Below are 25,233 nucleotides of genomic sequence, written 5' to 3'. Positions count from 1 at the left end.
GATATATTTTATTGTTTATAAGCCGAATTCTCCATTTCCCGATGTTGAAATATAAGGAAATAGCCGCTTAATCACCATATCATTTATATGTCATATGTTGTACTGCACATATATCAGGAAATCATAATTTGTTTGGAAGGAAAATCTCTGTACTATATACAATGACGATTGTCTTGCAAAAAATAACCATTGATGAAGAATACAGTAACCAGACGACATAAATGCACAAATACATAAAAAATATGTTTTCCTTCAGTCGTAAATTATCATCCCTAACATAACTGCTATATGTACATATGTTTCTTTTAGAGAAGATACGTCTTCAACTTTAAAATTGAAAAAAAAAAGATGAAATTATGCAATGCAATGTCAGAATGGACTGTAGAACCGCTTATATAAATAGATGAATTGTTAAAACCTGGTATCACTCCTGCATTTATTCCGAAGACCGTTGCCATTTTTCTCTGGACAAAATATTTAAAACTGATAAGTCGTGGAATAAACTGGACAATTCTGACCGACATTTTATAAATATGCCTTATTACATTTGATATTTCGTTGGATGAAAGACGATGTAAAATATCATTACACAAACTTTATATCATAATTTGCAATAGATCTTTATCTTTGACTACAACTTTTTGTGTCCATTAAACAGGTTTAAACATGGGACGGTATACATTTTCTTTACACATAAATATGTGACTCTGTTTTTTAGATACTGTGAATTACATCAGTATGACTTGATATGTTTGTTAACAAAACACCCTTCTTAATCAACAGTTCCTTTATTTCACATTGATGTTCAGTGTTGGTTGGTTACCAAAGAGAAAATATCTTTTGATATCATCCCCCCCAACCCCCAACCCCCAACCCACATGCCGATATGATCGGAAGCACTTCTATAAGAAAACATTTTCAAAAATGAGAGAGATTAATTGGTATGAATATTTCACAGCGAATTATATACATTATTTTGTATATAAACCTCGTAATCCGGACACCATGCTTACATCACTGAAGGTCATTGAAAGAATCCATCTCACAAATTGAAACTGGCTGTTTCCCAATCTTGATAATGAATAAAATAATTTTAGCCTCGTATCCGAAAATATAACACATTCAAATACTGTTGAACATGTACGTCATGATAAATATCAACTTGTCTGGGCCTTGTTTTATTAGGACACATGCATTATATAAATAATAACCGTTTATTATAGAAGAGAACACACTTAAAAGACTTGCTGGGTTTGAGATATACCTGTCTTACACATCTGACTGGAGATCAGGAGTCCGGTGTTATAAGGATAATACTGCTTACCTGCAGTCCATGACAGCGACACCACACGTTCGATGTTCAGGAGTCGCTCGCTATGTAACCATCTACAACGATCGTCGGATGAAGTCGAAGTCGTGGTATTCGGATGATGCCGTTTTGGAACTGTGTGAAGTGAACGTTTACGGTAAGTACATAATAATATCATAATGATGAACTTAACTGTTGCCAATATTTGTATAATGTATCTTATGTTGTTGACTTATTTATCCTAATGAGTTCCGTTATATTCATTCCAAAATATTTACCGTGGGTAGACATTCCTACCATGTAACCGTATCATATCAAGATTGAAAATTACATATATACACACTGAACTGCTTTCATCTGGTATTCATGGACAGAGGAATGCCAATTCAATGAAGAACGTCACTGAAAGCAGTGTATTACTTTAATACACTATAGATATTAATGAGCTGGGGAGAGAATGGACATTTCATCATTATTATATCTTACTTCTAACAAATTTATCAATATATGATCTTATATAACGATTTGAGTAATGAAAAATTTATGGATAAGACATATGTACCTATACAGATATAGAATTCAATACGACAGTAATTCTTAAGACACTTGTCGATTGCGGAGACAAAATGCCTCTAACTAAATAATCAACAAGGTAAGTTCTTTATAAAGTACATGTAACAGAGGTCATTATCAATTTCAATGACAGCACTTGGATTCATACCCTGGACATTTGGCTTACTATTATTACGTTCAATCGTACCAGGTCTATAGCCGAGCTGTATATTGCGACTAGCATTAAACGAGTTCAATATTGTAGCGATTCTTATCGTTGGTCCCAATGTGTAGACCTACCACGACGAATCAAATCACAGGCGAATTGAATCAACATCAACACCAACACAAAATGGCTGCGTAACATGAAACTGTATTAACTCTGAAGATAATACACAAAAGGCCTGTAACTCTGACTTGACTTGATGACTTGCGCAGAACACTACACATATAACTGTAAAGACCCACTAAATTTGGGAAAAGGGAGCAAATACCTTAATTGACTGTATTGGTTATGAAAGGCAATTACTGGGTATAGAGGTTTTAATTTCAAAACCTTGTTATCAGTAAATATATTGGTTTGCACATATAGACAAAGACCAATAATCTTTAATATGATAATTTCAAAAAATAAATCTACCAACTACACGTTTCCAGACAAACAATAAATGCAGACTCAAAATGTAAAGATCTACAAACATGGAAAATCTTGATTAATCATGATATTTGTCTCCATTATTTTCTCATATGACTGACCTCGACCTATTGTGAAGGTCTTACCTATTGAAAATCTCAGGATCAACAGGACAGATGTATTTATAGAGGAGGTATGCTATATGAAGAGAGTGCGAGAACTTTCCTCACATAAATGACCTTGACATATTGTTAAAACCACAGGACTCGAATGTCTTTCAAACGTCTGGTTTTTGAAAACACAGAATTCTGATAATTGTCCTGAAAGTATCTTTTGAAAATGAATTCGATATATGTTCAAGGTAGTATCCGGGCCAAATATGCTTGAATAATGAAGTTCCTTCAGAGCCATAGTCCAGATATTATGTCAGCTTGCATCTAGGGTGGAGCGCTGAAAAGATTCTTTAAGATAAATGACCTTGACCTATTTGCGAAGTAACACGTGTCCAATATGTTTAGAAAATGAAAGATCTTCCTATCAAGTTGGAGAAAACATGTTTGGTCAGACAGTTTCTCGGATGGTATGCTATAAAGTTACATGTCTTTGTTGAAATGATATTTACCTAGGTTTAAGGTAACAGGAGCCAAATGTGTCTCACGTTTAAGAGTTACGTAAGACCAACGGTACTCGTGTGTTGAGTGCTGTAAGATGTTTTCATACAAATGACCTTGACCTCATTTTTTTAGGCTTACGGGAGTTAAAAAAGTTAGATTCGTCATAGAATCATTTCAGTTTGAAGAGAATAATATGTAAACCTTTGTTTACGAAGCATATATTTGTCATCTTGAATGTGTCCTCATCTAATTATTAATAAATAATTTTTCTCATTATAATGTGATAGATTATATCATTATAACCTTATCTATCTCGTTAGTGCTAGATAACATTCTGTAAAAATTGTGTAATCAAATAATTTATATAGTGATATAAGAAGATAAGTAGAATTGAAAATATTCGAATAGGCTTCCTTAGTGTAATGAAGTCCTTACATTTCTAAGAATTACATGACATTGTGTATATGAATCTCATTCTGTTTCTAAATCACATTCAAACTTACATCACTTTTATCGTACTTTAACTCACCATTGTCGACGGTATAATCGTAGTCTTCGTCGTCTTGTCGTTTAAAAGAATGAAGTAGAAAACAAAAAGAAAATATTCCATGTATTGTGAAGATGCGTATTTAATTAATAATTTCCAGTAGCGATCGTTTAGTGTAGTCATTTTAGATTTGATGAAAAACATCTAACGTCGTATTACCTCAAATATAGCTCGAACAATTGAGCCCTTCGACGACAACAGAATTTCCTGTAAATAAATCGATGTGATGGCTGAACAAAGCAATGACAAGGTTAAATTGATAACACATATAGATATATTCCTCGATAACAATGTTGGTATTCATGACTATAGATCCGACGTTTCTTTTAATCTGCCAAACACCACAACTATTATACTAACAGTCTGCACATAAAGGAGCGAAATGTACCGTAGATTTCATGAGTTTATGTGTTAATTTTGATTAATTGTTGTCATGGTGTAATAATGTATACTAAAAACGGTGATGACTGCAGATTAACTTCCAGGGCTAGTACACATTCCGATTTTCAATAGTCGCCACATAGGCTTCAAAATTTAGTAACCTTGACATTGCTGGCAAGTCCTAGAAGGACGAGACAGTTGTATGTTACAGTTCAAATAATGGTCTGACTCTATTGTATCTTGTTCAAAAATGTATTTGAAAGTGTTATTTACATTTGTACCTTCTGTACAATCTTCGAGAAAGCATGTAGTAGACACGACTGGTGGGCTTTTGGCGCCCGAGGGTTGCTGTAATATGCATGCCACGTTTTATCTTATTCATATCATCTTCACCTTTGACGAAAACCTTTAAAATGTTATACTTTGTGATGATTTTATTCAGTTTGAGTTATCTCCCTTCATGTAATATACCTAATTAATGTAATTAACAATGATTGAGTGATTTGTAAAGAAAACTGGTGTTTTCTATATATGTAATCATACTTTATAAGTGAATAAATATATACGTCTTACGTATTTTGGGTTATGAGATAGGTTTTGGTGCTTTGTTAATCTGCAAAATAATGACACCCAGAATGTTACACCAAATTTTATGTAAAGGCTAATTGAAACCAGTACAGGGGGCTGAAAGTTCTGAAGCCACACAGAGTGTACAGCGGAAACGATAAGGTAAGCGTTGGCTGCATACTGTTACCAGAAGCTCCTGCATAAGGGGTTGCCTGAATAAGATTACTCGGGTAACAGTGTGGTTGGTGCCAGTAAATTGACGAGTCAGGTACGCCAGAAGCTCCTGGATAAGGAGTCGCCTGCAAAGGCTGCTCTGGTACGCCTGGCTGCTGATACAAAAACTGACACCTTACCTTAGTACTTTGTAACAGCTGGACACTGGCAGGCAACGTCGGAGCTGTACGGTGGTCAGCTCGGCAACGTGCCTGTAGTAGTGACAGTGTCGTGGTGCTGGCAGGCTGTTGAGTGTTGTTGTGTATTGTAGCCTTGTGGTGTGATCTACGTCCAGGCGGCGGTGTAGGGAGGACAGGGGTACTGTCCATTCTATTGTAGTGTATATTGATATATTGTTTGTGTTATTTTGTTGAACTGTACGGCCAGGTAGCCGAGGTATCCCGATCGCCTCTGGAGCAGGTAGCTCCGTATAAATTGAGAGCCCGGCGTTCACGCACGCTACCATAAGGGTGCACGTTACATACTTCACCAATTCTCCGCATATTAACTAATTCAGCTTAAGGCAAAGCAAGAAGTCATCCTTGAATAGTGTACACACAATATGCACGTGAATATCATATTTCAATGCATTTGGAAATTGATAGAGTATAGCCAAGCAATGAATGAAACTGCATTCATACATTGAATGATTTGAATAGAACAGCAAGTTCAGTGTACTGATGTCCACTTTTTGAAGCAATGTCTACTACTTACTTGTATTCTCGAAGATTGTACAAAAAGACACACAAGTGAAAAGCACCTTCCGATATAAAAAATTGTATACAGTGTCATGAAATAATGTATTGCATTGCGTAATACAATTGCTTCATCCTGGGAGATTAGAAAACCACAAATATTGGAAATAATCCATTGTGCTATCTTTTCATTGTTTTGATAAGTGTTCAGATAATCAAATTGTATTTATTGATGTAATTTTAAACAAAGACATTGCATTATATTTGTATCCAAAAGAATGACGAATTTAAAAAGAAAAAGATGTTTGCAGCAGTATCGATATTCGGTCTCACCAAATTTCGGAACTGAAACTAAAACAAACTATACATCATTATTCTTCATATCACGCCGCTCTGTATCTATTATAAAATTAGAATAAAAGAAAGATTTAAATGTATCGCGTTATACGTGTGGCGACAAAAACATAACTTTTGTAAAATGTGTCAGATCTTTCATCTCTAATATAGATTAATAATAAATCCTTGCTTTGAAAGCATTCACGTTCATAAATGTAATTATCTGTTTGTCTTCAGAAGTTTCACTTGTTGTTGCAGGTTGTCCGGTTGGTAAGTACGGAGAAGGAAACTGCGACAGTGACTGTACAACCTGCACTAATTATGGGTATACGTGCAAACCATCATCCAATATGTGTGGTACGTAAATATATACAAATCATCTACATAATAAATTACACACACATTCCGTACATGCTGTTTCCTTAATATCGACAAAATACTAAAACGTTACTTGAAGAATTCAACTCATGATCATGTATCTCTATTAACTTACATGAGTCTTTTTTCTGTCAATTTTGCTTTAGGTTTCATGGCTTATCGATTTCTGCTATTGATCTGCTGAATTGTATCTTAAAAAAGATTCGCTGTCGGCATTTCAGTGATACATGACATATACTGGACATATGCGTTACCACTGCGCCACCTTTCTTAAGCGGCCTGCTGTGTGCTTGCGTGCGTGTGCGTGTTCGTGTGATGGTGTGTGTGTGTGATTTACGTATTTCCAGGAATAATCCATCAACGATTTCTATCAAAGGCCGTTCATTGGCTGAACTACACAGGTATGGGTTAGATAGTCATCAGTTTACTTGATGAATATGCGTTAGATTGGAACGTACTTTCGTGCTAGTAATATGAGAGTCTTATTTTCAAGGAAAGGCAGAACAGTCAAATAATATAGTTGTGAAGAATACTGAAGCAAAGAAAAAATCAAATCGTCGTCGGGATCGGTGACAAGATCTTCTAACAAACATTTGGCATACATGTACTCTCTTTGCTGACTTGATTTTTTCATACGAGGAAAAAAGAACAATGTAGAAGAGTTTACCAAAAAGGTCACAGAGGCTTTGCGAAGTCCTTCTATATCACTTTCAGATACAATGCATATTGGTGACGTCTTGTCTTTCAATAACAAGATATTTATTGATAATGTCGACCGTATATATCCAAAAGAAATGGAAATCCTAAATCCTCATCTTATAATGTTAACTGTAGTGTCGCAGTTGATTCAATCCTTAAGGACATGTTCTCATTTTCACGAATATCGGCATCACGACACACATCATGATACAAATTCACAACGCAAACTCTTGAGAGATGCTTGCAAAGAAATTTAACAGTTGTTATAATGATTTCATGTGGAAATATTATATTTCTGTGTGCAGTATGTAGTTGGAACTCCTTGATGTTCGAAAGTTGGCTTGGAGCTTCCGTTGTTATTTGCTGTATTCTCATTTGGGAATGTGACGCTTTTTACTTTGATTGACCATGGTTTACATGACAGGTATTGTCGATCGACCAAATGTCGCTTACACTTTAAGAACACGTGGTCTTGTTCTCCTTGTAATTCTTCTTCGTTTAAGTGTTCTTTTTGTTCATATTTTGACGTAGTTGTATTAAATTTTGATTTTCATTGAGATTAATGTGACATGTCGATATTTTTGTTGTTGTTTATTTTCTTGTTATTTTCTATATGTGATATCGGTTGATACACGATTTTCAGATATTTGTGCACCTGGATATTATTCTCAAAGTTGCGTTCCATGTCCAGTTAATTGTAAGGACAATTTTTGTGCGAGTGATTCTGGAGCCTGCATAGGTAAGAAAATCCTACCAAGTTGATATATTCTCATATGATACCGGTGTGGTTAGATATTACACCAACAATGCACGTATTTCTTCCTTTTTACTGTGATTGTGCATAAGGGGAAAGGTTATATAAATTTGTCATAATAATAATGAAGCTTTATTTGATTCCATCTGCATTCCACACCTGTGCCAGAACCTGTAAGAAATATTTCCCAATTTGGTCCGATGAGTCCTAAGGCGACTGGGAATTAATTTTGCATAATAAGACGGAATACATAGCTAATATCACAATTCGGTTCAAAGCTTCCTTGGATCATGGGAAATATATTTGATAAGAATAGTAGGTTTCGGCCCTCTTTCTTTTATGGAGGAGATTTTTGTCCGAATGTTCTTGCTGCATCCCTGGAGGCAGAAGGATAGAGCGAAATGGGGATGTAGATGTTCACCTTTGGCACTCTTTTTCTCTAGTTGCTTTAGTTAATTTCAGGCAAACAAAGCTATATGGGAGATAATGTCTCTTTGGGCCTTGGTTATGTTATATGCAGAAGGTGACATACAGTATGTATTGACCAATATTGTTTTCGCCAACGCGTTGACATATCTGCATATCAGTCCCGAAAAGAAAAACAAAATCACTTGTGATAATTTTAATTGTTTAATCTTAATCACAATTTTCTTCTTTACATCGAGTCTTTGAAATAAAATCAATTTTGTCACTCTGTCCGAATTAAACACTATGTTGAATTTCTCCGGGATTAGAATATGTTAGCGTATGATATATGTAAACTGCATAATATAATGAAGATTAAGCTTCCCTGAACCTTTCTATAACTAATGAAGTAATCGGGTTCATATCATACATCTGTTTATCTGTTTAATCTAGGAAATACAGTACCCATATTTCCCACCCGCATTTTTCATGCTGCCCAAAACAACTAAAAATTAACATTAACTGGATGATGGTTATGACCATTTCTCATTTTTAATCAACTGGAACAGTCCTTAATAACACCTGTCTTATCCCGCTCGTTGCCCAGCAGAAGATATTCTCCTTAATACCATAGTTTCAAAAATTCATCAAACTAAAAGTATGTTGCACTTTCTTTTAAGAATGTTCACCTGGATTTTCCGGCACATACTGTAGATGTCCACTCAACTGTAAAGATGCTAGCTGTCCTCTACCCACCGGCTATTGTACTGGTAATGTCTAACATATGTATGATGAAGTTCCACCAAATATTTGGAAATGATGCGTATATAGCATAACATGCATTGAAATTTGCTACTTATTTGTTCGTTTTTGTATTATATCTTTTATGATACGCCTGTTAAAGCGTAATCAGTACAAATAATGGATGCCTATTGTCTTTTCCATAAAGACCCTGTGTAAGCTGATGCTACAACTTTCGTTATATCACAGAAGGTGTCAAATTGAATTTTTTTCTTAACATAATTATTTATTTTCGTTAAGCATATTAAACAATTATAAAAGTGAAAAAAAGAATAAATTAAGAATTAATATATTAAAACGTGTGTCTGCTTTATCATTGGCACGAAGATACACGGAACAATATTCAGGCAATTTTACTACCTTCATCTGTCGTTTGTATTATAAATCCCTGTACACGGTTAGATACTTTACTTTCCAATTGATTGGTTCTCTCCAGAGGCATGATATTCTAAATGTTCTTTAGCTACCGATACCTGATTGGCATTTGGTGTATGAACCGTATCTCAATCATTCTATTTATAGTATGCTGGAGTGAGATGTCGCCATTTGCTTACGACACGCCATTTTTTTTTTAACATGCCAGCATCAAATAGTCTTAATCTGAAGATATCGTCTTTAAGAAATCTGGGAATTTGTTATCAATACAGTAAAAATCACGCAGCCAAACGAAACGTTTTTCTCGTCTCTGCAGGTGTGCGTCTGTCAGTGTGTCCGTATTACATCATCATCATCATCATCAAAGTTTTTTATTTCCTCTTTAAGGAGATGTTTTATTAAAAAATGAAATAAAAATCATGAAAACTCAAAGTTCAGACAGCGTAAATCATGGCATAACAAATATTTTATATCGCGCACGCGAAGTGTCTCTGTACATTCATTGTCCTTCAGTACTCCAACCGGACATTTGAAAGAGAGCGCGTGACGCTGAAAACATAACGCGCTGCCTTCATTAAGAGGAGTTTCAATAAGGCGCTATCCTGGAACGCTGAGATTTCACCAAACAATATTTGGGTAAAAGTGATATTATTATCTGGTCTACAAGCATTGTTCTCATCGAAGCCAAACTCCGTCAGAATTCCATGGAGAAAGTCCTTACGGAGATGGTATGCTCAGTGAGCATTGCCCACAGGTCGCGACCAAATTCGTTATATCATCATTGCACGATTGGAAACAAAGAGATCATGATGAATGAGTTGAAGACACAGACAACAATTAACATAATTTTTCAATTAAGCGAATGTCTGATATAGATTCCGCTGCGTGCCACATTACATAAGGCTTGTATATAGAATGTAAAATATTACAGGTGTGTTGAAGTTATAGATGTATAAAGTAGAGAGACCAGCTTCGGAATAAACTTGTTGCAATACGAGTAATTAAGTGAAATGTTTTGAATTAAAACACATTTTTTTGGTTAGAATGCGTTGATAGTTACTATGGATATCGTTGTAATCTGACTTGTCCGAGAAACTGTATAAGTAATGTGTGTGTCAGAAGCAATGGTCAGTGCACAGGTTAGGCAATTATTTATTAATTGAGAGTGAATATGACTTTCAAAGGGGAAAGGTGTATCAAAGAGTTTTTAATGGGATGTTGTTTGGGTGTATCTTGTCATGAATGATAATTGTCATCTGAATGTGACATGCCTTTATAAGTGCCTTTTATGTTTATCAACATATAATGAGTTATTTATTGCGATCTCTGCGGCTGTGCGTCCGTCAGTGTGTGCGTATTACGTGTTGGTAACAGCGACCATGCAAATCGATATATAACCTGCAAAGGTCACACTTGATTATCTTCTATAACTATGCTTACTTAGTAACTGATTGTTGTCCTACGATGATTGGAATCAGTAAGTAACTTTTTCGGCTTTGGTCTGTTGTTTACTTTTGGAAGAATGTTACAAGTTTGCTAACATTATAGATGTACAAAGCAGACCGCTTACGAATAAACCTGTTAGAATAAAAGCTATTATGTCAATCTTTTTAAATTGTAAACAGTTTTTGATTTCTTCGTTTTAGAATGTTTTGATAGCTTCTATGGAGATCGTTGTAATCTGACTTGTCCGAGTAACTGTTTAACTAATGTGTGTGCCAGAAGCAATGGTCAGTGCACAGGTAAGACAATATTTATTCCTTCAGTATTGAACACCGTGCATTTACACTGAACATTGTTAATTTATAGTACGTGTATAATTACTATAGTAATTGGACTATAGATAGAACACAATATAGAATTGTAGAATTGGTTTTTAAAAACTATGTTTTTTAATTCACTTTACGAATTGAAAGGCTGACCCATTTTCCTCACGGTTTTTCTGTTGAGGTGTTGCTAGGATTTTTGCGCATTAGCAAACGCGTGTATCGGGATGCTTCACCATACTAATTTGACAATAGACTACCTATTACCATGTCTTTTTCTCAACTTAAATCAGTTGCAACACCTATTCCTGTTTAATCTTTATTCCTTACGTTAAAATGCACATTTATATGTCATGTCCATGTATTGTATATTGAATAAGACAATTTTATTTCAATTATACAGCAATCGCCAAAACAAATAGAAAGAAAGGTACATTCATAATCAGCATGAAAGACAAACAATTGTCAGAGAGATAAGATGACCTAAGGTCAAAAATCAGATTACAGGAATGCATGTTGGATTTGCGGATATTCTTATATTTTAAGGCATGTTATCATTGCCAAGATAGTGGTCCTATAAAAGCTTTATAGTATTTACTTTTATATATGTTTCCTTGTATACCAATATCTGCAACATCACTACAATGGCAAGCATTAGTTAAGCGTACCTCTGTTACCCATACACATGTTATTTTAACAACATTATTCCTCAATGATGAAATTTTGTTTACGTACTTGATAATATTTAATGTACAATAAACATCAATTCATAAGAACATAATGTATGTTGTACATATTTTCAGCGTGTAAACCTGGATTCTTCGGCACACACTGTAGATGTCCAGCCAACTGTAGAGATCAAAGCTGCCCTGGCGATTATTGTAACGGTAACATAACTTTAATTTGTTTGTGATAAAATCTCGAATAATTTTCCCATATACTTTAATTCAAGAAGCAATGTGAAAAATATATATTTCCACTGCAAACTTACAACATAACCTTAAATGAGAATATGCAAATGTACTGCGCTTACATTTCATACCAAATTTACCAAAGTAAATTAAACCTACGAAATCAATATTTAGAGTTCATGCTGCTCGGGAACAATTCCATACTCGTAATATTTCTTATTGATTTCCCAACTGTTGGTCTGGGCATTATTGAAAACACTTAAAATATCTTAACAGAGGTTTGATAAAGTGTCCTTGAAATAATGTACACATTACATAATTTGTATTGAATAACCGCAACCCTAAACATGATTTACACACTACACACCTATGTAACATTCATGCATTTTAAATATACTTTCAGCATACCGAATATTATATGATAAACGAACTAATATACACGTATCTTAGTGATATTTGCAAAGAATCAATGTATACTTTTTTTTTAATTCCAACTAACCTCGCGATGAATAAATTGTTGTTTTAGTTGTAAACCTGTAAATGTAAATTTGAAACATTTTCCTAACAGCATTGATATGGTAGTTATAAGATGTATTATTAAATTGAAAGATTAAAACAAATCTTGGTCGATAGCCTTTATATTGTAATGTCTAAGTGGTCTAGACAATGAAACATATCATTCCCATTCTCTTGTCAGTACGGTAGGTTTCGTTTTCCTGCGACATGATATTTCAGGGAAATTACATCATCAAATTATCTTAATTCGAACATGTTCAATTAAAAGCTGTCTTTTAAACAACGACCTTTAGGGAAGATTATAACAATACATATAACATTGAAAAGAGTATGACATTGATAGTCTATATTAAAAGTTAATGAGAATAACATCTCAACCGCCTTCACAACCCGTCTGTGTTAAGCAGCAATTAACACTATGGAATAGATGCACTATATACAACAATAGGATTAAGAAGTGATGTTCGGCATATCAAATATTGAGTGTGGACGACAAATATTGATGTTAAAAATACCTAAAACGTACACTTAAACACAAGCATTGATCCCAAAGTATGATAACAGATATTAAACTCTTTTCGGTCATATAAATATGACAGATTATGTTCATCATATTGACGAAAGCTGATACAAAAACAACTGTTTTTAATAATCAACTGCAATGATATTAGGGATAATATACTACTTGAAAAAAAACTAATGAAATAAAACAATTATTTGTTTCTTGCGGCATAAAATTTGCATTACAGGAAAGCAAGTTTGCTACCATTTAATAAGGGAACTTCTTTTTTAGTTGTCTGCCCTAAAGTCCGCAATACACCCTTTGAAAACTAACAAAAAAAACTTTGATATAAAAGTCTTAACGTAAGACTGGTTACAAAAAGTAAAAAAAAAACAAACAAACACCTTTTCGGCGCCATGAATATGAAAACTATGGTTCGGCATAGTTAACATTTCATATAAATGCTTCAACTATTTACTAATTAAATGTACCCCTCTATTTGTAATCCATTGTTGCTTGAAAGAATGTTGCTAAAATGAAAAAATAAAAGAACAAAAATTTTATCAAAGATTCAGTTATCCAATCAGCTTCTCTTCTTGGTGGTGATTATCCGGTTTTGATGGTGAAAACCTGCCAAAAAAACTTTTAAAGACAGTGACCATGTCGATGTCCAGGGTGACTACCATATGTCTGGTTATTTCTTTGATAAGTAACATTTGTATCCTTTACCTTCAGTAGACAACACATGCAAATCTTCATCCAAAAGGAGGAGTGCCAATTTGGGCCTTCTGGCGGCCATGACCGATATTTTTTATTTCTTGTGTAGGAATTCCTTGGGGTTAGGCGGTCATGATATGACATAAAATTAAGGTCAGATCTGAGCCATTCATTAGTTATGGGGGGGGTAAAGTGGGGGGTAAAATTCATAAACAGCTCCATTATGACAAACCTACATTATATTTTTGGATTTTTTCTTCTTAATTTTCATGTAATAATCCATATCAAAACATTCATTAGTAAAATTGATTGAAAAAAATATTCCATTGTTGAAAAGTAGGTCATGGTAATTAAGCTCATTAATTGCGAATTATATTAAAGATGAACTTAATTTTCTGCCTTAATGTACATAAAAACAATACCTTTATCATGTACCATGTTTTAATAAGAAATATTTTTGCATACTTTAAAGAAAACAAAGAAGAGGCGGTGCTTTGAATTTTAGTTCGACAACTTTGACCATATGTCTGTATCTAGTGGTTTTACCGAAGTATTAACACAGAAATGGCTAATGAAAGATATCAATCTTAACCTCTAGTGTTGCATTTCACTCCACTATACATACAATGGTCGTACACATAGTTAGTTACTCATTGTCACCGTCAGACTCAGACCAGTCCTCAATCATCATTGCGTCATCAGCACAGCTGAGGTAGCTTGATGAGGCAGTTGGGTGTGCTATCCTAGGCTGGTGTCGCTCATAAGAAAGGTACCAGAGAACAGATGCAATATGGGCACAGCAGCCCACTACCCTGGCACCAACCTTACACTGGCAATACCAACCAGATATAGGAGTCAAACCAGGGGAATACTCAATCCACAGGTTGTACAGTTTCGAAGCAACATGTCTGGAACGAATCTGAACTTTAATTAAGCCAGGCTTTTCCCTGCATGCCATTAATTCATACTGGCCATCTTCAGACAAGTGCTCCATGGTATATGACTTTGCCTGCTTCAACTGATATACTCCCATGGTAAGATCTCTCAACTCCGGTTCTGTCAGCTGAGGAAAGTCAGGCAAACTGGCCTCATCAAGCTTGACCCAAATGGCTCTTTTCCTAGCCAAACCTTCTTTTTCAACTTGAATTTGCAATTTATTGGGACATTTTGACAGAGCCAACATTCGCTCAGCAATGATGAGGTCATTGGGAGAATCAGAGGCAAGTGGGGGGAAAAGCATTACAAATTGCACACACAATTCTCACAAAATCACCTACAACTGGAATGAGAGTGTTGGGCAAAACATGTCCCAAGGTCTTCCACTGCTTAATCCGCCCATTTGCCGACTCCACAACCCACCTTACCTTTGTTACAAGACGAGATTCGTTTGCCTCAGTATGTGTGTGTTGTTTCTGCCCCTTTGGCAAGAAAAATGGCATTTCTGTTTTGATGCCAGCATCATTCAACAGTTCTGTCACATCTCTGAAGCCTCTGTCAACGACAAGAACATCATCATCTTGAAACCAATCCTTGATGTTCTCAGTGTTAGTTTTCAACATGTGTTTTGTAATGTTGGCGTCATTATTTCGACCGTCTGCTAAATATGGGCCTAGGACAGACAGTATATAGCCATCTGAGGCCACAAGAAGCATTGGTTTCAGGAGAGGGCGTCCTTTGTGCATCGAAAAAGAGCGTCGTTGGAAAGTATAGTTGCTGGACTTTTCAACATAAATATATGTGCCATCAGCAACAGCTATAGCGACATCTTCACCAGAGGTAAACATCTTCCTTGCAAATACCGTTGTATGGTTTTGAATTACTTGTTCTCTAGTGATGTGTTGCAGGCCAAGGTGTGAAGGAACGAAGTGGGTCATCAATGCTTGGCGAGCTGAATGAATACATTTTCCACATATTCTCTTTGTCATGTTGAACAGAGAAGCTAATATTGATAAAGACATGCCAGTCCTCAACTTCACAAGCAGGATGGCTAATGCAGTCCTTGCGCTTCTGTTCAGTGTAGAGTAAAGAGAGGGATTAACTGATCGTAAAAGGTCAGAAAATTGATTTTTATACAGACCTGTGAGACGGTAGTAATCTTGATCAGTTAATCCATCTGAGGAATCAAAGTCTAAACAACTTTTCTTTGAAGCAGCTGCCCTAAGTGTCAAAAGGATCTCTGATATTTCAGAAGAATCCAGTTCAGTGTCTTTGCTGGAATATGCGAGTGAAGATAGACTATCAGATGGGAAATCACCATTCACTATGTGGGAAGAACAACATCTGCAGGTGTTTGGGACAAGGATACCTGTCTTAATAAAAATCTTTACTCGCATTTCTGTTGAGAGCATTACCATTTTACTTTTACATTCCTCTCTTAACATTTTACAAATGAAACATCGAGATTCACCTAATGTAGCCCGTGGAATGTCAAGTTTGATTTTTTTGTTTTCAGGTGACTCAAGCTGGTGCTCTACATCGCTACTAGGATGTTCAGTAGATGAATGGTGATTGTAGTATCTTCCCCTGCATTTTTTACATACGGGGTCACCAAACCTTAAGGCATCATTAATATTTGCTTTCAAGTAAGACAGAATGTCTGTTTTATTCAGACAACAGAGCCTTACTTTATATTGTGCTTTACAACAAGCGCACTGCCTGTGCACTGGCATATTGATAAAAGAAAAGAAAACAGGGCATAAACTTAGAAAACACTCCTTATTAAAACCTTAATTTGGATGAACAAAATTATGAACAACAGTTGAATTACAATTATATGTCTAAATTATATGTACAATATCAGTGACAGTCAAACCAAGAAAGTATACTAAAATCGCTGAGGTTGTGAAGTGCAGTTGCCACGTATTAATTGTATATATAAGGGTATATGAACTGTCTGAGACAAGGTGCACATGTATACTCACCGGTAGACACAAAGATCCTTAACAAGGTATATGTCAGGGGATAGCATTATATCCCGCCATTTTAGCTTAAAGCTCAACCAGCCGTACCAAACTGGTTTAAATATCTCTACATTTATCAAGCAATTTATTTTAAACAGTTCTTAATGCAGTACAATTTAACATTTATTTATTAGATATTTATTATCTAATATAATTACATAAGACAACTCTGATATCAACCAAAAGTTGTCAAAAGTGTGAACCCGCCCCCTCCCATTAATTAATTCTCCATTTTCTATAAAGTATTCAAAAATAAATCTTACTAAAGCATGACACATGATAAAGGTATTGTTTTTATGTGCATTAAGGCAGAAAATTATGTTCATCTTTAATATAATTAGCAATTAATGAGCTTAATTACCATGACCTACTTTTCAACAATGGAATATTTTTTTCAATCAATTTTACTAATGAATGTTTTGATATGGATTATTACATGAAAATTAAGAAGAAAAAATCCAAAAATATAACGTAGGTTTGTCATAATGGAGCTGTTTATGAATTTTACCCCCCACTTTACCCCCCCCCCCCCCCCCATAACTAATGAATGGCTCAGATCTGACCTTAATTTTATGTCATATCATGACCGCCTAACCCCAAGGAATTCCTACACAAGAAATAAAAAATATCGGTCATGGCCGCCAGAAGGCCCAAATTGGCACTCCTCCTTTATAAGAAAGTATTGACTAGATATCAAAAAAACACGTGAAACCTCTGATTTATTAAGCTGAGAAATTCAGATACAACAGCCGTTTAAAAAATAGTAGTAACGTTGTCTTGTTTCACTGTAGCAAATCGATAGATGTGTGAATTTGCTCAACAGTTTTGATGACTTTGAATTGTTGCTTGTTGTTGAAAGATGATTACATATTTACTGCAGTGACGTATACATCTGCTAGTTAGGAATAGATCTGCTCGAATAAGAACAGTGATATGGTCATTGATGATTTAATTTGATTTTTTTTCAGAGTGTGATATTGGTTACTATGGCATTCGCTGTGATTTGGTCTGTCCTAATAACTGTGATAACATGGGGTGTAACAGAACCAGTGGTGAATGCATAGGTAAGACATCTTAGAGAATGAATAAATTGCTAAGGAAAATATCTAATATGATATTAATCGGATATTATTTGTATATATAATTGCATTCGAGTGACAATTATTCGCATATAAAATTTGCCAGACGTGAATTAGTGTTCCGTCTGCGTCTGTCAATCGGTTAATAATTCTTGCTTTCGTTATTTCTTTAGAAGTAAGGGATGAATCTTCTCTTAGATTTCTTATATATAGATTCCCCTAGGTCCTTAAGAAGAGTTGTGTCCTTTCGCTTTTGGAACTAATCGGGAAAAATTATGAGAGGCGGCCATCTTTGATTTTACAATAACTTAAGGATAGAAAACAAATGAAAAAAAGAACCCTTGTGTGTTGTTGTCAGTTAACAGCGATTCAAATTCTGCTTTTCCGCCAAAATTCTATTGAAATACTGTACTTTCCTGCCCATCCTTAACTTTACGTCGGAGGCTGCTAATCTGCATATTACCCCCAATGATGTTCTAGTTGAAAAAATCTGCTAATCGACGTTTTTATTTGTAAATTATGTATCATATCTTTCTGTACACTGCAATATATTAATAATGACACTGTGAATCAGACAATCAGTCTATTGGAATTGTAATTCATAACCACATAAAACAATGGGGCTGCAAATCAAGTTTCACGAGTTTAATAATGTATGTCCACATTGACAATAAAAGTGTTACAAAAGATAAAAGATTTTACGAATTGAGCAAGCTTTAAATGACTTAAGAATTTTATTGTTTGAAATTATTTGCGAGAAGAATATTATATTTTTTCAACCTAAAGTACATGATATTATATCCGAGTTACCTGGCATAAACTTGTCATAAATAATGATCAGATAGTCGAATAGAATTGTGGTTTATTTTAATACTCTCAAATGCCCTATGCCTAAATAGTCGTTTGATAAGTAATCAGAACAGATGTCGGTGATATCATACCCTCTGTCAAAACTTTTGACTACCAGTGGTTTGCTTGTATAGGCTAGTGAGTGTACGATACCATGAGTATGTCTTGTAATTTTAATGTTCATTTATCGTACATTACAAGTGTATATTGCTAATATTCATTCCAGCATGTACACCTGGATTCTCGGGCACATACTGTAGATGTCCAGCCAATTGTAGAGATGAAACCTGCCCAGCGGATACCGGGTATTGTAACGGTAAAATAGTTTTTGTTTGGTAGTGTTAAAAACTCCAATAGCTTTCGCATCCATGTTAATCTACTGTGAAGATTATGATTATTTTGAATACGTCCATTTCACGCTAAAAATATTTTCTTAAAATATGATTGCGCTATTTGCGAAATCAGAATTGTTAATATATCAATCCAGATGAATGCATGATTCCATACTTTCTGTAATTTACTTATTGACATGACACCGTGTTAAAAGTGAATTGTGCCAAAACAATATTTTTACAATATGAGAACTGGAAGATGCCTGTATTGCATGGCGTATGTGTGAAACATTTGATGTTTTATAATATTGTGCCAAAGAATTACACTTGTAAATAGCATTTTTGGATGTATCTTTGAAAATATGTAAATCTTATGCTTAAAGTCAATGATGATTATTAGGTAAAACTTGCCTATTTTGTCCTTAAATCACTAACTGATGCCCAAGGGGCGACGTCAACCATTGGAGTAAAATATTACAGCCTTTCTTTAGTAAATCCTTCAGCACTTAATCGTATACTGTCAAACTCAAATAACTTCGGGAAAATACGTATTTTGTAAAACGAAAAAAGAGAAGATATTACCATTCATAACTATGAATACTTTGATTGATGAGTATCGAAGGTTATACCAATCTTCAGCATATAGTTAACAATTTGTCTAATCTCACCACACATCTTTCTAAAATAAAGTAAATTAGTCACTTGATTATTGATTAATATATCAATATATGTGCTGACTATGAAATTATACTGTATCAACTGTTTAACATCAGTCGTCTTTCCTCTTGTTTAAACCATCTGTGAAGAACTTGAAATGTGACACATTAATATATTATTTAAAATTTCAGACTGTAATGACGGATACTACGGACAATTCTGTACTCCATGTCCCGATAGCTGTCGCAATAATGCATGCAACAAGACTTCCGGTTATTGTTTAGGTAAATACTGTTAATACTTTGCCTTCTACAAGCAAATGAGTCAGACTTTCATACGGAATCGAATATCCTTATCTAATAAGAAAATTATTAGAAATTTGAGAAATGAGAAAAGAGAAGTTTAAGTTTATTCTTATTTTGAAAATAGAAAACGTCAATGATGTTTATGTTATTGTGTTACACTGCTAAAATCATTCATTTAAATCCTTTTTTTATCTTCTATTACCTTTTCAGAACTGCTTGTTGTGTTCTGATAATTGGATAATTGCGGCCAATCAGGAGAAATATGACAATTACTTAGGTGTTAATTGTATATTGTTTGGATACATTATCAAACCAATTTTTTCTAAAAAGTATACGACGTTGAAATGCCATTGACTATTCAATATTATAAGAAGGAATATGCTCAATGATTCTTGCCTTTTCTTCGGGACACGTAATTGTTTTTATGTAGGGGTCGGTTCAATGCTTTGTTTACCTTAAACACGAAACAAAATATATGTTTTCTCAAAGAATTTTAAATATAGTTTACTAATATAGCATAATTTATTACCGTCTCGTCAATGGAATGTAGAAATTGAATAATTTAATGAAAACCGCAGTGACTATTTTACATCTGGAAAGACATTTGAAATTATTGGGGTTTTTTTTCATCAAATTATTCCCAATCAACGTTTTTTCTTTACGAGTATGGTAATGAATCAAAGAATGTAATAGACACAAAACATGTTTTCAAAACATTTCAGGTTAATGTTTTTGCACATCATAAATTTAGAGGATTTGGACATAAGGTATAAGACACCTCTTTTGAACGATGACGCACAGACATAGTATTGTCATTCTATTCATTTTGATCATAGTTCTTATGTTTCGAAAATATATAGTATTCATACAGCATTAACATTAATATTAACCCTTTTTATGTATCGAAATATTTGTCTTGATCAAGTAATGGGGCAAGTCATCAGGTATTGGTTGACATAAGGTAAAATTTCTCCGGGCGGCATCTACAAGAAATGGTATAACACTCGTGTTAAAGGAAAGAGTAATTTAAAAAGAAAACTTTATTCATTTCAAACTGTAATACACATTTTCACCAAGCATATTCTGAATAAACTTCCGTAATTTACCTTGAAATGCCATATGGCTGTAGTGTTAATGATATTGTAACTAGCGAATTATTTGTGTAAAGATATTACTCGAATTTATCAAATCTACTCCTCTAACATTTCTTTTGACATAAACACTTTTCATTTCCTCTTTCACATAATAATGTTTTTGAAACGCTACAATTCATAAACTCATGAATGTGCTATATTTTGCGATTAATTCGTAAAGTGGAATGGAACATTTGTCGCTAACTTGATGACAAAAGACGTTTATTCTTATTGTACGATATATCGTAAATATACTTATTTTTATGCATATTTTGGTTTATTTCGTTTTAGAATGCAATGATGGCTACTTCAACATTCATTGTAATCAGTCATGTCCAGTTAACTGCAAAGGTCGCATTTGTAACATAGACAGTGCTGAATGCACAGGTAAGACACTCTTTATCTTTATGTTAATTTCAAGAATGATGAATGTCATTAATTGAAAATGATCATTTATCCTACAGAAACAGAAATTGTAAACCAAACACACATGCAGTTAAAACGTTGTAGAATGAGTTGTTCTCGTTAGAAACGAATGAGTAGAAAAAACAGTTATTGTAATGATGTGTCCAAAACAGTCAAGAAGTTTTGGAAAATTGAAAATTTGTATGCTCAACCATGCACGAAACGTCAGAATGCTTATAAAAGTGATCTAAGTTTAGAAAATATGAACTTAAAGAATTATTAATTGACTAAGTAGCCATTCCTTTGCTACTTAAAAATTCCTCATCGACATATCAAGAAATGTGTATTCTTATCAAAGCGATATCACGAGGATGACAGATGATCGGGTTACATTGAGGGTGCTCTTCAATCTTGATGTGTAATGAACTGTCTGGAATATAAAAAACGATCAGTTTATTTGAATGTCGTGTGTATCTTATAGTTAAATAGGAAAACAGCCTTTTCTTAAAGGGAAGGTTAGAAAAAGTACCGACATGTCAACACAATTTTAATAATCGAGGGCAACGCAGGCTTCATTGACATACATCACTATATGATGTAAAGTTATGTTTGTTATACTTTTTTCTTTGCAAAATATAATATCGGTTTTTGTGGTAGCAATTGTAACAAATAGTGCCATAAAAACTGCAAGGATAATGCTTGTTGTCTGAATAAAGGCCATTTCACAAGTAATACTTATCTTCTATCAGCACTCATTTCAATTGTGAAATGGTAAATCAGGATTCATTCAGGATTATTTACAAAAGAGATGTTGATATTTTACCAAATATCGACATTTTCACCGAAACAATGTATGGAATGTAGAATAAACTATCACAATTAATGAGAAAACCTCAAAAGCAACATTTACTAATTTGCGGATATAGAATAGTTTATGATGTCTTTATTCTTAAGCTCTTGAAGAAATATTCTATTGATACTTGAAGTACGTAAGCCTGACATATGATATATGCTTCATATACTTTAATGATATACTTTTAGTGGCGGAATCTATTGGTCTTATTTTAATGGAAGTTGGAACTTTTGTGAAGTTCCATAATTCAATGCTTAAGCATATAATCAGTGTGTGAAACTGTCCGATGTCTCGTTTCAATAGTGATTAACTTTTGCTTATGAAAAACCAGTTATTTTACTATCTGCTACTGGCAATGTCTTTTCATTAGGTGTGTTTTGGTAAAACGTTTATCATTTTCGCTATTCATACACTACGTTTATATCACAGAATGTGAACCTGGATTTCATGGTAGTCTCTGCAACCAGACGTGCCCCACAAACTGTAAAAACAACATTTGCATCATGCAAGATGGACGGTGCCTAGGTATAACATAGCCTTTATTTTCAACTTAAACAAAAAAGAAAGCATTTCATTTCTTGATTCTTGCCAACCCTCCCATCTACCTGCCTTCACCCTTCCATCTTCGTGTCCTTTTATTAGTATCTTTCCCATTTTGTTGATCTCTATGCATTTTCAGTCTAGCTCTGTGTTGGTCACTTTCGATATTTCTCTATATTTCTGTTTGTCGCTGATTCTCCTTCTTCACTGTCTTTCCATTATTATCTCCCTATTTGTTGTCTGTATGTCTCTCCTAGCTGTTTCCCTCTTCCTGTCTTGTCGTCTTTTTCTATGTCTTTTTGGTTTTAAAGCACTGGAAATTATGATTTCAATCGATACTAATGTCCACTGATTTAATAAAAGAAATAAATAATGAATTCTCCCTTACTATATTAAGAAATCGAGGCTTTGACAAGCGATCCTGATAGCCAAATTGGAACACATGCCGGAGTTGGTGTTGGAACGGCTGTCCTCATCATTGTAGTTATTGTACTGGTTGTTGTAGTTTTGAGACGGTGAGTACATATAACATATAACGATCTCATTATCAAAGGCCTTTACCTTCAAATTGTAGTCAAATGGATGTGAACATCTTAAATGTTTTTATTATTATAATCCTTATTTATTTGATCAATGGATGTCATGATCTGCCAATACAGTTTGTTTGCCCAAGATGAAAATAATGTGATTTGAGTCTGTTTCTTCTGTATGATACAACACCACAATAAAAAGTTGAATAAGTTAAGAAATGTGAAAAGTAATTCAACAAGTACTTATTTAAAGTACATCGCATTGCTGAACATGACAGAGCACTTCTTACATACTTTTACTGACCTCAAGTCTTATTACTATGCAACATGCACAATGATAGCAATACTTCGGATATGTTTCCATGGTAAAGTAGAAGTTCCTCAGCAAAACAAAGGTTTTTCCTTTTCCAAGTACATAACACTATCCATAATTGTAAAATGAATACATTTCAATGTTATAATTGATCAACATTGCCATAATTAATAAATGAACAATAACGAACATTTATCTTTTACCAGTTAGTTGTAAACTCACCATTATAAGCTTTTCAGTCTGGACTACATCATAAGATATAATAATGATTTACCAAAAATCAAAGACTTTGCTTAAGTTTACAAAAAAATCAGGACCACAATTAAAGTTTTGTTTATAATATATGTTTACAAGAAAAATAAGTGAATAACACATTTCAATGCAAATTTCCAATTACACGCAGTAAAAACCACATAGATAATTCAATTTAATTATGAATAATTCCAGTAATTACTTCGAAAACTGATCGACCAATTACAACTACACATGTATGATGCAATGGATGATTTTTCAACCTATTTCTTCAAACTATTAAGTTTGGAATTGCCTCATCACTACATTTGATTTTTTATGTTTATAGACGAAAAAGCCAATCTAAGGAGAGCACGACATCACAATTCGATGATGATTCAGACATAAGAACATTATCACAGCCGCCAAAACAACAAAGGCTCGATAGCCACGCGGTATCACAGAGGCAAACGCGTAGGTATTATACTCTGATTTGAAAGATTATCATCAGACAAAAATAATTATGTCGATATGTTGTTATGCTTAAAGTGATGCCAATAAAATATTTGAATATAAAAGTAGGGGCTGTTCATATTAGTCCAATGCGCCGTTGGATAATCTATGTTATTAATCAAACTTCACCAAAAACAAGAATGAGGATATAAATCTTAATCGCCATGTTTGTCTTTTTAATAATACTACTCCTTAACCGCTGGTTGAATGGTTTTGTAACTTGTCATATGTTACGGTCACAACAGGATGATATAAAGAAGGCCACTTGACCTACGGTCCTTATCGCGTTATTCCCGTATGAAAAATCAATTTGTTGACATAGCAAATTTTGTAATAGCAACTCTCCTACACCAGTGCTTTAACATACAGTTGTGGGAACATTTCAGGATGTGTACACGATGTATGCACAATAGAAAAACTGGATACAATAAGCTATAGCACATTTCTGTGCACGTTATGCGGTTCTATTGCACAGATTCTTCTATTGCGGTTAATATAAATTTAAAAATCATTTAGGTAAGTGTGGGATAGGGTTTATTTATTTTCTAAATAAATGTGTACATAGTGTACAACTACGTAGATCTCCTAACTTAGTCATTTATATATAGATTGGACACTAGTAGACGGATCAGATACCTATTTATATACACTCGTAATTTAAAGTGTTTTGTTTACAAAGTGCTACATGTGATCAGCCTTGAAGTACGGACAATCATTATATACATCATATGTGTAAACATTAAATGGACGTTTCATTTTGTCTCGGGAATAAATCATCAAAGCGTCAGAAAGGACATTATATTTCATTACTTCTGTATTTCTCTCATTTTCCTTTTGAAAACAAGAAAATATATACTTAAG

The 25,233-nt window shown here is 34.1% G+C and overlaps 1 protein-coding gene across 1 annotated transcript in view; it reads left to right on the top strand.

Moving 5' to 3' along the window:
- The first annotated feature begins 1,358 nt into the window (after positions 1 to 1,358).
- The window catches only part of LOC132545238 (receptor-type tyrosine-protein phosphatase alpha-like), a 33,178-nt gene continuing 9,303 nt past the window's right edge, over positions 1,359 to 25,233 (top strand). Inside the window, exons 1-13 of the mRNA XM_060208915.1 lie at positions 1,359 to 1,466; positions 6,107 to 6,205; positions 7,569 to 7,664; positions 8,765 to 8,854; positions 10,907 to 11,002; positions 11,830 to 11,913; positions 17,601 to 17,696; positions 18,787 to 18,876; positions 19,741 to 19,833; positions 21,279 to 21,374; positions 22,675 to 22,770; positions 23,183 to 23,300; positions 24,209 to 24,333. Of these exons, the coding sequence (XP_060064898.1) occupies positions 1,403 to 1,466; positions 6,107 to 6,205; positions 7,569 to 7,664; positions 8,765 to 8,854; positions 10,907 to 11,002; positions 11,830 to 11,913; positions 17,601 to 17,696; positions 18,787 to 18,876; positions 19,741 to 19,833; positions 21,279 to 21,374; positions 22,675 to 22,770; positions 23,183 to 23,300; positions 24,209 to 24,333 (1,243 nt within the window). The 5' untranslated portion in view covers positions 1,359 to 1,402. The remainder of the gene's footprint in view (positions 1,467 to 6,106; positions 6,206 to 7,568; positions 7,665 to 8,764; positions 8,855 to 10,906; positions 11,003 to 11,829; positions 11,914 to 17,600; positions 17,697 to 18,786; positions 18,877 to 19,740; positions 19,834 to 21,278; positions 21,375 to 22,674; positions 22,771 to 23,182; positions 23,301 to 24,208; positions 24,334 to 25,233) is intronic.

The sequence above is a fragment of the Ylistrum balloti genome, unplaced genomic scaffold (assembly GCF_031769215.1).
Source record: "Ylistrum balloti isolate Yb309-2 unplaced genomic scaffold, AGI_CSIRO_Ybal_v1 Utg369832, whole genome shotgun sequence".
NCBI classification, from domain to species: domain Eukaryota; kingdom Metazoa; phylum Mollusca; class Bivalvia; order Pectinida; family Pectinidae; genus Ylistrum; species Ylistrum balloti.
This window is presented reverse-complemented; position numbering and strand designations above follow the sequence as displayed.